Below are 14712 nucleotides of genomic sequence, written 5' to 3'. Positions count from 1 at the left end.
TTCAATCGCGCATTTCGACTACTTAGAATCATCGCATGAGCGAAAGGAAGTGTTCTCCGTACTCAGCTAGCTCTAAAGTTTTCTTTTTTTTCTTCTTTCTATTTTTTAAATATAGAACAATAAAAGAAAATCAGTGGAAATGTCCATTATGCTATGTACTTTGCTCAAACAGCGACAAAGCGGTAACATTTTGTTATATTTTTAAAAAGTAACTCAAAATGGCACAAATAGATTTTTTCAGATAATGGGAAATAGGGGTTTCCAGTGTTTCTTCCACATGTTTGAATTTGCTAAACTCGCACAGTTTTGAATTTATTAGGTATTGTGTAAGTTGACCATCCAAAATACCTAACAGGTCCATACCCAAAATCCGTTACATAACCTAGTTTTGTTTCTCAGGCAATTTTTTTCCCTTATGGCATTTTTTTAAACTGTGCTAGTGAAAGAAAATACTAAAAGGTCCATATACAGTAAAAGTATAATTATATTTTATTTAAGAAAGATTTGTACAGTTGTCCAAGTGTAAATTCCGTAAAAATGGGATTACCCAAATACTGTTCTGGGTAAATTATAAAGAAAAGAAGAAACACCGTAGTTTTGCCAGTTTCAGAACAGAACTTTTATAGAAGTATGCATAAAACATTAACGAGTTTTTTAACATAAAGGTAGTAACTAAATAGAACGACTTCATACTCTCGTTAATTACTATATTATCTGATCAGAAACATAGGTTTCATAGAAAAATATAAACCTTCATAAATTATAAAACAAGAAGAGATGGTGTGTAATTTATATTTTAAAAAAATTTGCTGGAGGGGGACTTCTGAAATTTATATTAAATTTCTCACGCAAGACAGCAGGAGAAATAGTATAGAAAATTTAGTTTTCTATTAGGGTTAGTACCTCAATGCATCTGTATCTCACATGATTTTGTTTACCTATGTTGATTACCATTTCACGATATCAGGTACTTGTACAAAAATACAATAGTCAATACAAAAACACAACAGTTCAATGGTCAGAATGTACCATAACTCTTATCTATCTGTTGACACACAATATGCTTCATTCAGATAATTTGTTCAAATATCTGTATTTATCAGTACACTTCAGCACTTCTTATATATATATATATATATATATATATATATATATATATATATATATATATATATATATATATATATATATATATATATATATATATATATATTTTCTTAACCATGTTCAAACACATACCATACACTCAATCATCATTTAAGAATTTTGTTCTAAGAGGTGTAATATTGTGTTTTATTTCCCGGCTGTAAGGCTTTCGTAACATTCCAGCTGCATGTGTAAGTTGTAAAGCACAATCTGGATGAGCGCCTCCTGGAAGCAAAGTACACTCACGTTCAAAAATGGCCGCTAATCCCTCAAGAAGCTCATAGAAGCCAAATGCCAACGCAGCACGCCGAACCCTGTTCAATTCCTGTATACGTAAAAGATAAACATTATTACTATACTTTTCTACAAAATCTAAATAATAAAACTACGAATTAATTTATGTCTTAATTTTTATAACAAATTGCATTGTTAACTCAGTTCTCATTTAAAGCAATTGTCATTTCTAAATATTGGCGCTCATTTTACGTTTTGGAGGGTAATTTCTTAATTTATATGTATTTCCGCTCCCTCACTTCCCATGCTTTTTATCAGCCTCTCTTTTCTCACATCTGTACCACCGTGTCTTTCGAGTAATAAAAAGCAGGGCGACCCGAAAGCATAAAAGGCATATTTTATACATATATGTTGGCTCCCTGAATAGGATTTGATTATCTACAGATCCAGACAAAACTACTTTTAAAGCCATAATAAGGCATGATTTTTAAAAAAGCATAATACGCAAAATAAAGCGTAATTCTTGAAAAATTAATTGCTAGTTTATTGTCAGTCTAATTACTGTAGTCAAGAACTAAAATTATTATTTCAGATTTTATTTCCAGATACAACGAAAAGCTAGGCGTTTCAACAATGAATATTTTATCGAGTAAAAATTTTCTTACATAACTATATTGAAATTTCAAACTCAGAAATTTAAAAACAAAACTGCAGTTCTGAGATAACAAGATAACAATTAAAATCAAATTACAGTATCTAGAATTTAAGGGTTTCATGGTCAGTGTCCACTTTGAATCAGAACAATTAATCGTCTGCTATAGTTGAGGGAAGCTTTTCTCCGTTCAACTGAATTTTAAATTCTAAAAGATCATGTGTGAAAAGAAAGTCTTGAGAATCACCTAAAAACTGAAATTAACCTTCTCAGGGTGGTACACATAAAGAAACTAAGAGTAACAATGTAATTCTTTAGTAATGCTTTGTTATATTATTGAGTGTGTACTTATATAGCATTGTACTATCTTACAAACTGATTTTATTCTTACAAAAAATAATAAATAAATAATAAAAATAATAAATTTATAGTACTGATACACAGCATTTGCTTGTAGTTTATTGCAATGGAACTGTGATGTATAAACTATTAATAAATACAAAGTAAGATATTTGGAATATTTGTGTTTTATTATTTATGTCAAAAACATAATTTGCAAGAAACATAAAGAATACTTATCAAAATATAAGTAAATAAAACCCACTGTATGTTGTTCTACTAATAGGTATTACCACATACAGGCTCATATTTAGGTATCTAACGCCCATAGCTCAAGAAAATTTTGCAGCACTCCCCCCTCAGGCCAAGAAAATTTTGTCGACATCCTCCTTATATGTTCGTATTCAGTATAGGCGCGTTCGCTTACCTTGAGCCACCATGATGAGGCGGGGTATATAGAACCAAATGCACGCTGGTAGCCAATAAGCAGTTGCCTCAGGTCTTTCTAGCGCTAGTAGCAACATAACAAGAATACTAGGTCGCGCTGTGGTACCAACGTTGTTTTCAGTATAAATCTTCCTTAAATTTCTGTCTAGTGGACAGTCCCCGCCCCTGGAAATTTGCCACCTTGGGCCCGAACCCTTGTAACCTATGCGTAAATACGGACCTGACCGTACACCAAACTAAATTAAGTCCGTAGTTTAACGTTCGGTGGCTATGTCCCTCAGATAAAAGAAGATACATAATAATTCTATAGCTATGTTTGATAAGAGGGGGGAGATGCAACACTGAGACATATGCACATCGATTATTATTATTATTATTATTATTATTATTATTATTATTATTATTATTATTATTATTACTATGATACTTTTAGTAGATAAGACATATGTGAATCCGCAGATGGCAAGAAAATCAGATGCTTAAGGCTAAATCATCAAAAGAGCTGGTTTGAAGAAAATCGAGAAAGATGTATTTTTATGGAACAAAATGTATGTCGTTCGATGCCAACAATAACTGATAGTTTTTATTCTGCTGGAACAGATTATTTATTTATTTTATTTATTTGAAGCGGTATTTGTTTAAAAAAAAATGTCACTCAATATTTCAAAGACGTTTACCTTTCCTGCTTTCTGGAGTCTGTATAGAAATGGTTATTATTTGGAGAGGAAACAACACTTAGACAATATTTATGAATAAGAAAAACACGTTGTTTTACCAGTAAACGAAAGCCCTATCCATACAGATTCCTTGATCTTGATCTTGATCACCTCCAAAGAGGTGTTTTATACTGGCACAGATGTTAAAATCCGTCTCGCCAACAACACTAGAAATGTGCTTACACTAAGTTGTTCTAAAAGAAGTAAAAGCGATAATCGTTACCATAGTGAGCGATATTGTTTTAACAAATACCGATTCATTTGTTTCTGTACTATATATGCATTTAAAAAAAGTTCACTATTAAATAGTACTCTGCATCTATTGTTGTTTTTCTTCTAGGGGTGATCCACACAGTACTGTAGATAGGAAAGTTGTCAAACCCAAAGTTGGAGTGAAGAATCTGAACTTTAAAACAAATTCTTGAACCCTCCTCAGTCGACCAAAGCAAGGCCGACTATGTGTAATATCCAGATGCTAAGTTGTTAGAAAACAGAATAACACATGAAAGCTTCCGCTAGCCGCCGACACACCAAAATCAGGTCTTTTTTAGACTTTTTTTTTTTTTAAACAAACGAGGTAGTTTCCCAGAAGAGACGACACAAGATAACAACTAACAAATAAGAAGGCGCAACACGCTTCGAGGCAGTCGACGAACGTGGTGTCTGTTTTAGAGAGCAACCTCATTTGTTACGAGACAAACAGGGGTTTAATAGGATCTGATCTGTACGCACCGTGGGTTAAGTTATAGGAAACTAGGAAACAAATGCATAAATCAAAGAACTCAAAAGATACTAACTTTGGCTCTTCCAAAATTTTAATAGATTGTTTTAGAATTATGTTAAACGTAGAACTTTGTGAGCTGTGAGCATTATCAAACTTTGGTAAGTAAAGAAATAGGATTTATGGACATTAAATATTTACTCTCATAGACAAAAACATCTTGTCCTGTATATAATACACATCTTAAAGCGAAGTTCTTCAACGGTTGGCGGCGACAGTAAGGATGTCAGAATGATATTATTTCAACTTTTTTTCAAAAGTGACCATGTTCGAATTTAATTTTGATCGAATGATAAATACTCTCATATCCCTGTCTTTCTACAAATGATGTTTTTTGATGATTTTTAATTGATCATTGCATGCTTTATGTCTTTCGGAGTTTTGAAAGGCCCGATGTTGGGACATCGCTGTATTTGGATTCCCGATCACGCTCTCTCAATCTAGTGGATATGTTTCTCTTTGTCACACCTACATTCGCGTACATAAGACTTCACAGACACAAGCAGATTAGTGAATACACTTTTATGACCTGTTAAGTTTTTCAATGTTGTGTTAAAATCATGCTTCGATAAACTTTCAAGCTTTTTGTATCTTGTTTGAAACCGAGTGAAATGAAGGCATATCTACCAGTTCTATAGTATCATGATTTGTTTTCAATAATGTCAATTTTGAGCGATATTACTGATCAGCATTTTGAAAAAAAAAAAAAAAAAAAGTTTCGGTTGTTTACAAACTACAGTAAACCCTCGTTAACACGAATTCCAAGGGACTGAAAAATCAGGAGTTCGTGTTAAAAGAATTCGTGTTAACCGGGGACCCAAGTTTTATTATTCGAATACATTTTCTCCATACATACGCACTACAGTATATAGACTATACATACCACTACAGTATATTATGTATGTCATAGAAAACACTAGAGATGGTATCGAGACGAGACTGAGTAGTCTCGGTCTCGTCTCGGTTCCAAATTCGAGACGAGACCAAGACTATTCTCCGTCTTGATACCATCCATAGAATTGTATCGAGACGAGACTGAGAGTTTCGGTCTCGTCTCGATTTCGAAAAGCACTCCTCAGTCTTAAATTCGAGTTAACATCGAGATCGAGACTAGTTTCGGTCTCGGTACCATCCTCTGAGAAGTGAAAACACTACAGTAAGTTTATTATCCCATCTTCGAAGATTTTTTAAAAAAAGTTTCCAGGCAGAAAATCCAGGTCAAGTTATAAAATTGATAACTCCGCTAGTAGGGTGAGTACTGCTAGTAACGAAAAGGTATTTATGATTGCTGTCACCAGTTTGGAGTTACAGGGGAGAGAAGATGTTTTGTCTCGAGCTGTCGCCAGCTCGTCTGCCAAGCACCTGCATGTTCAGCACTTGGCGGAGGACAGAATGAACACCTCATAAGAGAGTAAAGGTATCTGTTTCTGGTTTTTCTCTTATTTACAAGGCAATTTACGTCTGTATAAATACTGTATGACAAAACCTGATCTGGAGTGAAATCTGAGATAAGAAAATGATCTGAAATAAAAAGAAACAAAGGATTGAAAGTTCGTGTTAAATCAAAACCTTTACTGACTCAAGGGACTAAAAATTAGTTCGTAATTCGTGCTAACCGAAATTCGTGTTAACCGATAAAACTTCCTATAAGATAACGTACAGCGATGCCGGGACCGAAATTTTGTTCGTCCTAACCGAGTGTTCGGCTTAAGCGAGTTCGTGTTAACGAGGTTATACTGTAATAGGTGATCCTAAATGATTTTTGGGCGCTGATTACAGAAATGACATCCACTTATGCCTATCACGTCAGGTTTTCATACAATTTGCAATCTTTATTTCGAACACTACCATCATTTCAATATACGTATATAGTATTCTATAATTTCGGAAGGCACGAATAAACACTGCAGAACAATTCAATAAAACAATTATAACAAATAAACTAGATTGCTTTGGTTACATTAAAGAATGCTATACACACATAATACTATCATAAACCATACTTTCTACGGTATAATGTTGAATACACTTACTTGCGCTGGTTCTCAAATTCATTGAGAAGACACTTGAAGGGTAAGGGGAAAAAAAGAAGGAATGTCACAAAACTGGATTTTATAGAAAACGGCGCTTTAACATTGAAACCGTGTACAAAATCAACAGGGTTACTCAAATCTTTTACTCCTTTTTACATGGACGTTTCTACATCTACGCATGCATGCATATACAGTCAGATAGTCCCAATATTCACCAACAGATAGGATAAAACACCCGTTAAATCACACACATGGACATTCCTTGTTTTTTCCCCTTACCCTTCACTTATTCCTTTTTAAATGCACACCTCTTTGTTTTCCTACAACTTCTGTCATAACTGTCACGATCCCTCTTCATCATCCAATAATAGTCTGCCAACATTGTAATATTCCGTCTGCTTTGATATCTGCTCTCCATTTCAGAAATATCTTTGTGAAATCTTTCGCCTTGCTCTTCGCTGACCTCACCAAGATTGGCAGGAAAAAAATCGAGATGAGACTAAAGAAAATGTAACTTGAGGTTCATGTTACACCCATGTGCGCGAAAATGGGTCAACATATCTTCTACAATTGTTACATAGTCAGGGTGTTTCTTGTTTCCGAGAAAGTTACGTACAACATTTTTGAAACTTAACCAAGCGTTCTTTTCCAACTCGGTCATTGAAATTTCAAATGTGTCATCTACTAACAGCTTTCTAATTTGTGGCCCTGTAAAAATACCTTCCGAAAGTTTTGCTGCATTCAGTGATGGAAAAGTTTTAGCTATATATTGAAAACACTGCCCATTCTTGTCCACAGCTTTCACAAATTGCTTCATAAGTCCCAGTTTCAGATGAAATGGTGGAAGTAGCACTTTATTGCGATCAATTAGTGGAGTGTCCATTACACTTTTCTTACCTGCAGACAAATCAACGCTGTGGCCACTCTCTCAAATTCCAGTGCTTGTCTCTGGCCCTGCTATCCCATTCACATAAAAAAGCATAGATATTTTATATATCCTAGCTTCATTCCTAATAGAAGACCTATAACTTTCAAGTCCTCGCAAACAGAACAACCGTGTTCTTCGTATTTTAACTTAGAAAGTATTAATTTCAAGGTATTGTACGCTTCTTTCCATGTAGCAGAGTATGCTACAGGAATTGATCCAAGTTTGTTTCCATTATGCAGAAGAACTCCTTTTAGGCTGGATTTCAAAGCATCTATAAAGAGTCTCCAATCGGATGCGTTATAAGAAGTGCCCAATGCATTCACAACAGCTGGAATGTTGTTGCAGAACACTAACCCGTCTTCTTCAGAGAAATAAGGAAGAAATTCTCTCTCTCGGTGTCTATACCATGAGTAATGTGTCCCACTGGCCAAAAGGTTTTTCGAACGAAGTCTAGACCCAAGAACTTCTGCACTCTCCTTTGGTAGATTTAAATCTCGAACAAGATCATTAAGTTCTGATTGTGTAAACGGCTACAGAATCGTGATAGGATAGTTGCTATCATCCTCGCATGGAACATCTGCTTCACTACTACTAGATGATGATAAAACATCCATAGAGGCTGGTGGATTGGGAATCGGTAGATTTTCACCATGAGGAACGGGCTGAAGCTATGTTATCCGGGGACAGAATACCCTTCTTGTTCTTTGCATTGCATCCTTTAACATTTATTGCACAGAAATAACAGTCATCATGATGGTTTCGAGGCTCCCTCCACACCATAAGTATTCCGAACTGCATTGCTTTCTTTTTACCGTTTGCCCAGGATCTCAGTGTCTCTACACATATTCTGCACACACTGTGAGGTGCCCACGATTTATCTTGATCGCCTAATTTGATACCAAATAAGCCAAGTACACTTTCTTTATGAAACTTGTAATAGACAGTCTCTGTTTGAGCACAGTGTAACTGCCACACACATAACAGAAAATATCAGGGTCATTCAAACATTTACGCGATGTCATTTTCTAACAACTGAGTCACTGCACTAACCAGGAAGACACAACACTACCAAAATAAGTACCAGCACATTAAAATATTTTTAAATAGCTAACTTGAGTCACGGCAAGTTATCCAAGAAGACACAGCATTGCTGAAATAAGTACATTAAAACATATTTGTTAACTAGTTTAAGTCACTACACATTAACTAGAACAACACAACACTGGCAAAATAAGCACAACAGGAACTTCTTTTCAAATTAGCTAGCTTCAGCCAATGCCCATCAACCAGAAACACCAAACACTGCTCAAATAAGTACTTTTTTATTTTTTCAGTCCATCACAGAACACAGCACTCGCAAAATAACTACACGCGCCGCGATAACTCATATAAAACAACACATTTTCAATACTACTATGGATATTTATAAGTATAAATACCCAAAGTCAAAGAAGTTTAACAACAGCATGTCAACACAATACAAAATAAGTGTTTATATTATTTTTATTCACATTCAGTTGCAAAATGAAAGATTTGTAACGTAAAAGTACATGTATAAATCAATCTGACATGGAAGACTGTTTTGTAGGAACTACATCGACGTAGCTCAAAATTTTTGCAGTAGTACCTATTCTTTCAACCCAACATAAACACAAGTTTTTACAAAAAACATGTTTTCGGTGAGAGTTTTGGAGATTTCCATAATAATATTATTACAATTAAATATATCAATAACATGTATATATCGAACGTGAAATTAGCGATACACAAATGTTTCAACATACTCTTTATATTGTATTTTAAATTATAACAATGCGTTCAACACATGTTTACATGTTTTGTTTCTTCAAAAGTTACTCATTGGGAAACATTTAAATAATATTAGGAACTTTTGCTGGTTTCTTACCTTATAGAATTGCTGAGTTTTGTCTGGTAATTTTCTAGCGTGTCGCAAAATCTTTTGAATATCAGACTGCAAACCTGCTTGGCGTATCCAAACAACACAACTTTGGGAATAGCTTCTTCTTTCTGAAGGTCGAATAGGGAACGGAGGAGAAGTATCCTCACCTCTATCCTCTTCAAATTCTTCTAATGGTCCTAGTTTGTCTAATTCACCAAGCCATGGAACCACATTATTACCTACAGAAGATTAAAAACGAAGAAAAATGAAAACGCTAATACGTAATATCAGCTTTCGTGGCAGAAATATTGAACTTCAATCACCTGTTTTTAGACAAGTGCAATACTGACAATGTACAATAATCTTTCTTTGTATATTTAACAACTGCCCTCCTGCTGGTCTTTGATGAGCGTGGTTCCGGATTCAATTCCCGGTACGAAAGAATTTAAAAAATGAATAAATTATGGCGATCCGGATTCCACCTTAAATTGTATGTACACGTCTCATATGGTGTCGCTGCTGAAAAGAGACGCTAATATTAAATAAATAATAATAATAATAATGGGTATGGTGGCTCAGTGGTAGGGCTCACCTCTCGTGCAAGGGGTCCTTGATTCGATCCCTGCGACGCAAGTTTTTGGTAGATAACATCGTTTCCATGGGTTTTCTCGGGTTCTTCCGTATCCTTCTACATTCCTATTCCACCATTTCATAATTTACTTTCATTAATTATCCCTCTCCTTTGGCCTAAAGAGCATAATCATAGGACGTAAAACAAATAATAATAATAATAATAATAATAATAATAATAATAATAATAATAATAATAATAATAATAATAATAATAATAATAATAACTAAAAAATAAGTAAGCTCCTACACTGAAAATGAGTAATCATAAATGTGACATAAACTTAGTCTCAAAAACTAAATATTTTATGAAATGAATGTGGAGACTTGGCACCCATTTTCTTTTAAAAGCTCTTCACTACATATACAGTAAGCTCATTTATATGCATACTTGGAGTTTAAAAGAAAAAAAAAAGAAGAAAAGCTGTTCCTTTAATTTCAGGCTTTAAACAACGTTTCTTGGTGACGTGATATTATTTAAATTTCCAGAGAAAAACCGGTAGTTAGCTAAAGAAGTATAATTACCTGGCTCAAAAATTGTCAGCATTAAATTCGACTTCTTTTTGCTATCAGCCCATGAGTATATAATACCATACCAGTCATCAGCTACCTCACATAAAGCAACCATATTTTCTACCTGAAAATAAATAGAAGTAATTTTATTCAGTGTCTGCATTCCGCGTCATGTTTTTCAGAAATGACCTCAATAACTAGGTTTATGGTATCAGTATATTTTGCTGCATAAACAAGTTGTAGAATGAAGAAAATTAATGATTCATAACAATAACTATTATTTAAGGTAATAACCGTATTTCTACATTTGAAAGTTTATTTTAATCAACTGAAAACAATTACAGTCTTTTATGAGCTTCTAAATTGTCAATCATAGGTACTGATTAGAAAATTTTACAAGGTGACATCACTCAATCACGGAAAAGTTATCCAAAAGAAGTCAGTCGCTTTAAAACTACACACTTCTAGATAATTCATATCATTGTATCGTTAATCCTAACTTATTTCACCTTCAGAAACAAAGCAAATAAGCAATCACATACAAACCCACACACATACTTCGAACTGGTATTTTTGTCATATCACTTTGAATGTGTATCCTAACGGAGGAGGAGAAGTTTAAAAAAAAAGCAAAAATAGAGTAAGTCATAATCCCTCATGTTACAGAGTTGCTTGAAATAGAACTTCTTATTTAAAATAAGTGAACGTATCCAGCGTTTCCGAAAACTCCAGTTCTAAGTTGGGATACGAGGGATGCAATTTCTATATTTTTCTCAATATATAAAAAATGATACTGACGTTTGTTTCTGTCATAATCACAGAATAACAGCTGAACCGTTTTAGATGAATTTTGGAAAATAACACTTGGATCTAGCTGGGTTGTTACAATTTTACTTCAATTCAACTCATGTGAAGAAAAGGAGTTAAGTATATCTCAAATATTTTCCATAATCTATTCTCCTCGTGCAAAGAACACGTATTTCAGTTTATCTTTCTATATTCCTTTCTGTTCAAGGATATACATGAGAGAATTGTAATTTTGTTTGGGAAATACGCTCAAAGGACTACATTTCAGTCGTGATATATTTTATAATTCATACTAATTTTTTGGTTGCATTGTGAAAAATTTTCTAGATGAAACATTCTTTCAAAAGACTGATAAATATGCCTGTGAAAACTAAAGTTATACTAAAGTAGCTTATTTGTTCTCATCATAGCAAATGGAGCCTTTTCCTCACAATTTGCGTTTATTATTTTATTTTTATTTTATCTCATTTTTTGTGCTTTTTTATACATTTATATTTTTCTTCACATTTTTATAGTTTACCAGTTTGCGTTTTTAATTTCTTTATTCCTTATTACCTGTCTATCTATCAATTTATCTGTACTAGCTACGTTTTATTTATTTATTTATTTTTAATTTATTTCAGCCTTACAGTATATACACATATTAGCACTTTGGTAAGCCACTTTCGTATAACACCCCATTTCCATCCTATATAACAGTGTTTTCCAGCTACCAAAATATAAAATAATTTTCTGACTTTCAGAAACTAATTTCTTTTCAATTCATTGATAATTTATGTTACCACTTATTCTACACTGATTGAGCGCAAAGAAAAGTCATACTCTAGATTTAAATCAAATCTAAAACGAGGGAGATATATGAAGAAAAAAAGTTTAGATAAAAAGGAAAACTATTTCTGCACAACCAAACTTTATCTGATATCTATAACATTTGACCATTTTCAGTTTAATATAAATTATAAGTTTCCAGGAACTTTCAGTGGCGCCACTCCAATCATCAAACTTCCACCTATTTAACATATTCTAGCACGAGAAGAAAATTTTTTATTTTACTTAATGGATTAATCTTAGCTTTTATTATTTTTTTCTGACTATGGGAAATAATAAGCACTTTCATCCCATGAAGTATTAATTAATTTAAAACTTCGTCATTAAAAAAAAAAAAAAAAAAATACAGACACAACCAGCATCTGTTTCTACAATCACGAATTGTATGACTCAATTCACCGACGAATACAAGCTAACAGAAATCCAATGCTCTATTAATCAGGTAAGTTGTATTTTGGTGAAGTATTTCCATACTTTTAAATTCAAGTACATCATTTGTATCATCCCTACGAACTAACAGAAGTACACTTTAAGTCATGGGCGGCGATTGGGGGGGCAAAGGGGGCAGTTGCCCCTCCACTTTTCAGAAGTAACTAATTGGTTTATATAGTTTCATTTGGAAATGTAAAGTTTTTGTACGTATTACTGGCTCATACAAAACTGGTGCCATATAATATTTGCCGTTGCGTGAGTACGTATTGGTTGTCTTCCCGTGGAGTTAAGAAAGCTACAGGAATTGCGTTTTAATTGCCATGAAAAATAATCCAAAAAAGAATCTATCGGAACTCCGGCATACTTTTACTTCTTACAAGGGCTCGATATGTTAGTCAGCTGATTTCAAACTAATTAAGAAAACATTTCAAAGAAAAAAAAAGTCTCACAAGTTATTCTTTAATTGCACAAAAATTGGCAGTTCCTAAAATGTCTTTTCTTCTTTCTAATAGTAAGGAATATTGATTAAAAAGAGAGTAATAAACACCTTCTACTTTTTCCATTGTTTTGCAGTGTAATATACGAGTGAGGTGGTGTATTTATGGGTGTACGAGTGTATATACAATTAAATTTAGTGAATTCAACATAATTTTAGGTTTTAGGATTATTTTGTTTAACTGGAGTCTGCAGTGATTCTAAGTATTGTGTTTTGATGTGTTCCAAGAACACACAAGTGAATGTGTTCGTTGATAATTAATGGCAACGAACATGTTTCGGGAAGCTGCAAAAGCAAATATTTCTTTAAATTTGGTAGCATATGCTTGTAGTATTTACTGTCTTTAATTTTGTAAGAGTAATAACATACATTTAATAACGTGTGTGAAATTATAAATTAAGTTATTCATTAATCCCCGATTTCAATGTAACTTATAGAAAACAAGGCTCATTATTCATCACTATGATTAATATTGTCCTTTGTATTTGTTTTGTAAATTTGTTATTACATAATCTGATCACACAATTTTCTACACAGAATTTTAAGAGGTTCATGAGCAAGGAATCAAATCTCTTCTTCCACCTTCGTTATTTAAGAGTACAAAGGGTTAGTACATACTTCTGTTGCTCTTATCAATTTACTTAATAAAATACGAAATACGATATATGGTATTTTATCCGAAAAAGATAGTATTCTATTAGTTATGCAACCTTCGTCAAACAAAGTGTTAAAAACAACCAGGGAAATCCAGGGAAGATTGATATACAAATATTCAGCTCATGTGTTGCCCCCAACTTTTAACGTACAATCGCTGCCACTGCTTTAAGTGCTAAGTATTGCCGAAATGTGTACGTAATTTTACGCTGTTGAAACCAGAAGTTTTGTTAAGTTTCTTTGTGAATATCCCTACGCTGAAATTAATACACCATCCACATCACTGCAGTATTAGGAGTAACGGATCTTCAAATTTTCTACACTCATGCCCAGTGAACATGGAGGTGACTATAAACAAATCTTTAGTTAAGATGGAGAACCAAAACAGGATTCTATTTTCACTCCCAGGAGCGTTCAAACTGTCATTCATCAGCAACAGCATTATTGATTTCTTGTTTTCGCTTTCTCGAAACATGTCTACAGCTACTGTAAAACATAAATTGAAAGTTCCTAATTTAAAACTATTTTTATCTTGGTACGCTACGCACAATACCAAAAATAACAGAAAATACTACACATAAAAAACACAATCAAATACAATAATTTCCTAAAATATATTAGAACTTCTGTTTTCTACACTATTAACAATAATTCATTCTAACCTCATAACAAACAAATGTGGTAAAAAAAATTCACATGTTAGCAGTCAATTTCACAATTCAAGAATTAAAATAATTTTCTAGGTTTAAATGCTAAAGAATTACCTTTAACGCTCCATGTAAAAGAACACAAAAAGAAGCAATTCTTCCATCATCGACAATAGATTCATCTTCAGAATCAGCTTCAACTTTTACTTTTGGCGACACGTCTCCTTTAATTAAATAATAATAATAATAATAATAATAATAATAATAATAATAATAATACTGAGTTCATAGCAAATACAGAACACACAAATCTGAAAATCTTTCTAAAAACAATCAAAGACAATACAACACAATAGGAATGTTCAAAAAGCATTTGGAAAACCAAATATTTCCTACACTCAAATTGCAAATAAATATTAAAAGTGTCGGTGATTTTATAGCCTCCTACTTATTCCCTTCTTTTATGAAAGATCAAAATTAAAATTCACTGAAAATAAGGAAAAGTTTCGTTGAATCCCTGTGGTAGGTG

At 33.2% G+C, this 14712-nt stretch overlaps 1 protein-coding gene across 2 annotated transcripts in view; it reads right to left on the bottom strand.

Moving 5' to 3' along the window:
* Nucleotides 1-466: 466 nt before the first annotated feature.
* The window catches only part of IntS14 (integrator complex subunit 14), a 38622-nt gene continuing 24376 nt past the window's right edge, over nucleotides 467-14712 (bottom strand). For both annotated transcript variants that reach the window (XM_081746029.1, XM_081746038.1), the window contains exons 7-10: nucleotides 14301-14407; nucleotides 10332-10443; nucleotides 9183-9415; nucleotides 467-1471 (exon numbers count right to left, since the gene is read on the bottom strand). In XM_081746029.1, coding sequence (XP_081602155.1) covers nucleotides 1247-1471; nucleotides 9183-9415; nucleotides 10332-10443; nucleotides 14301-14407 — 677 coding nt within the window. In that variant the 3' untranslated portion in view covers nucleotides 467-1246. The remainder of the gene's footprint in view (nucleotides 1472-9182; nucleotides 9416-10331; nucleotides 10444-14300; nucleotides 14408-14712) is intronic.

The sequence above is a fragment of the Thermobia domestica genome, chromosome 2 (assembly GCF_964235325.1).
Source record: "Thermobia domestica chromosome 2, izTheDome1.hap1.1, whole genome shotgun sequence".
Lineage (NCBI taxonomy): Eukaryota > Metazoa > Arthropoda > Insecta > Zygentoma > Lepismatidae > Thermobia > Thermobia domestica.
This window is presented reverse-complemented; position numbering and strand designations above follow the sequence as displayed.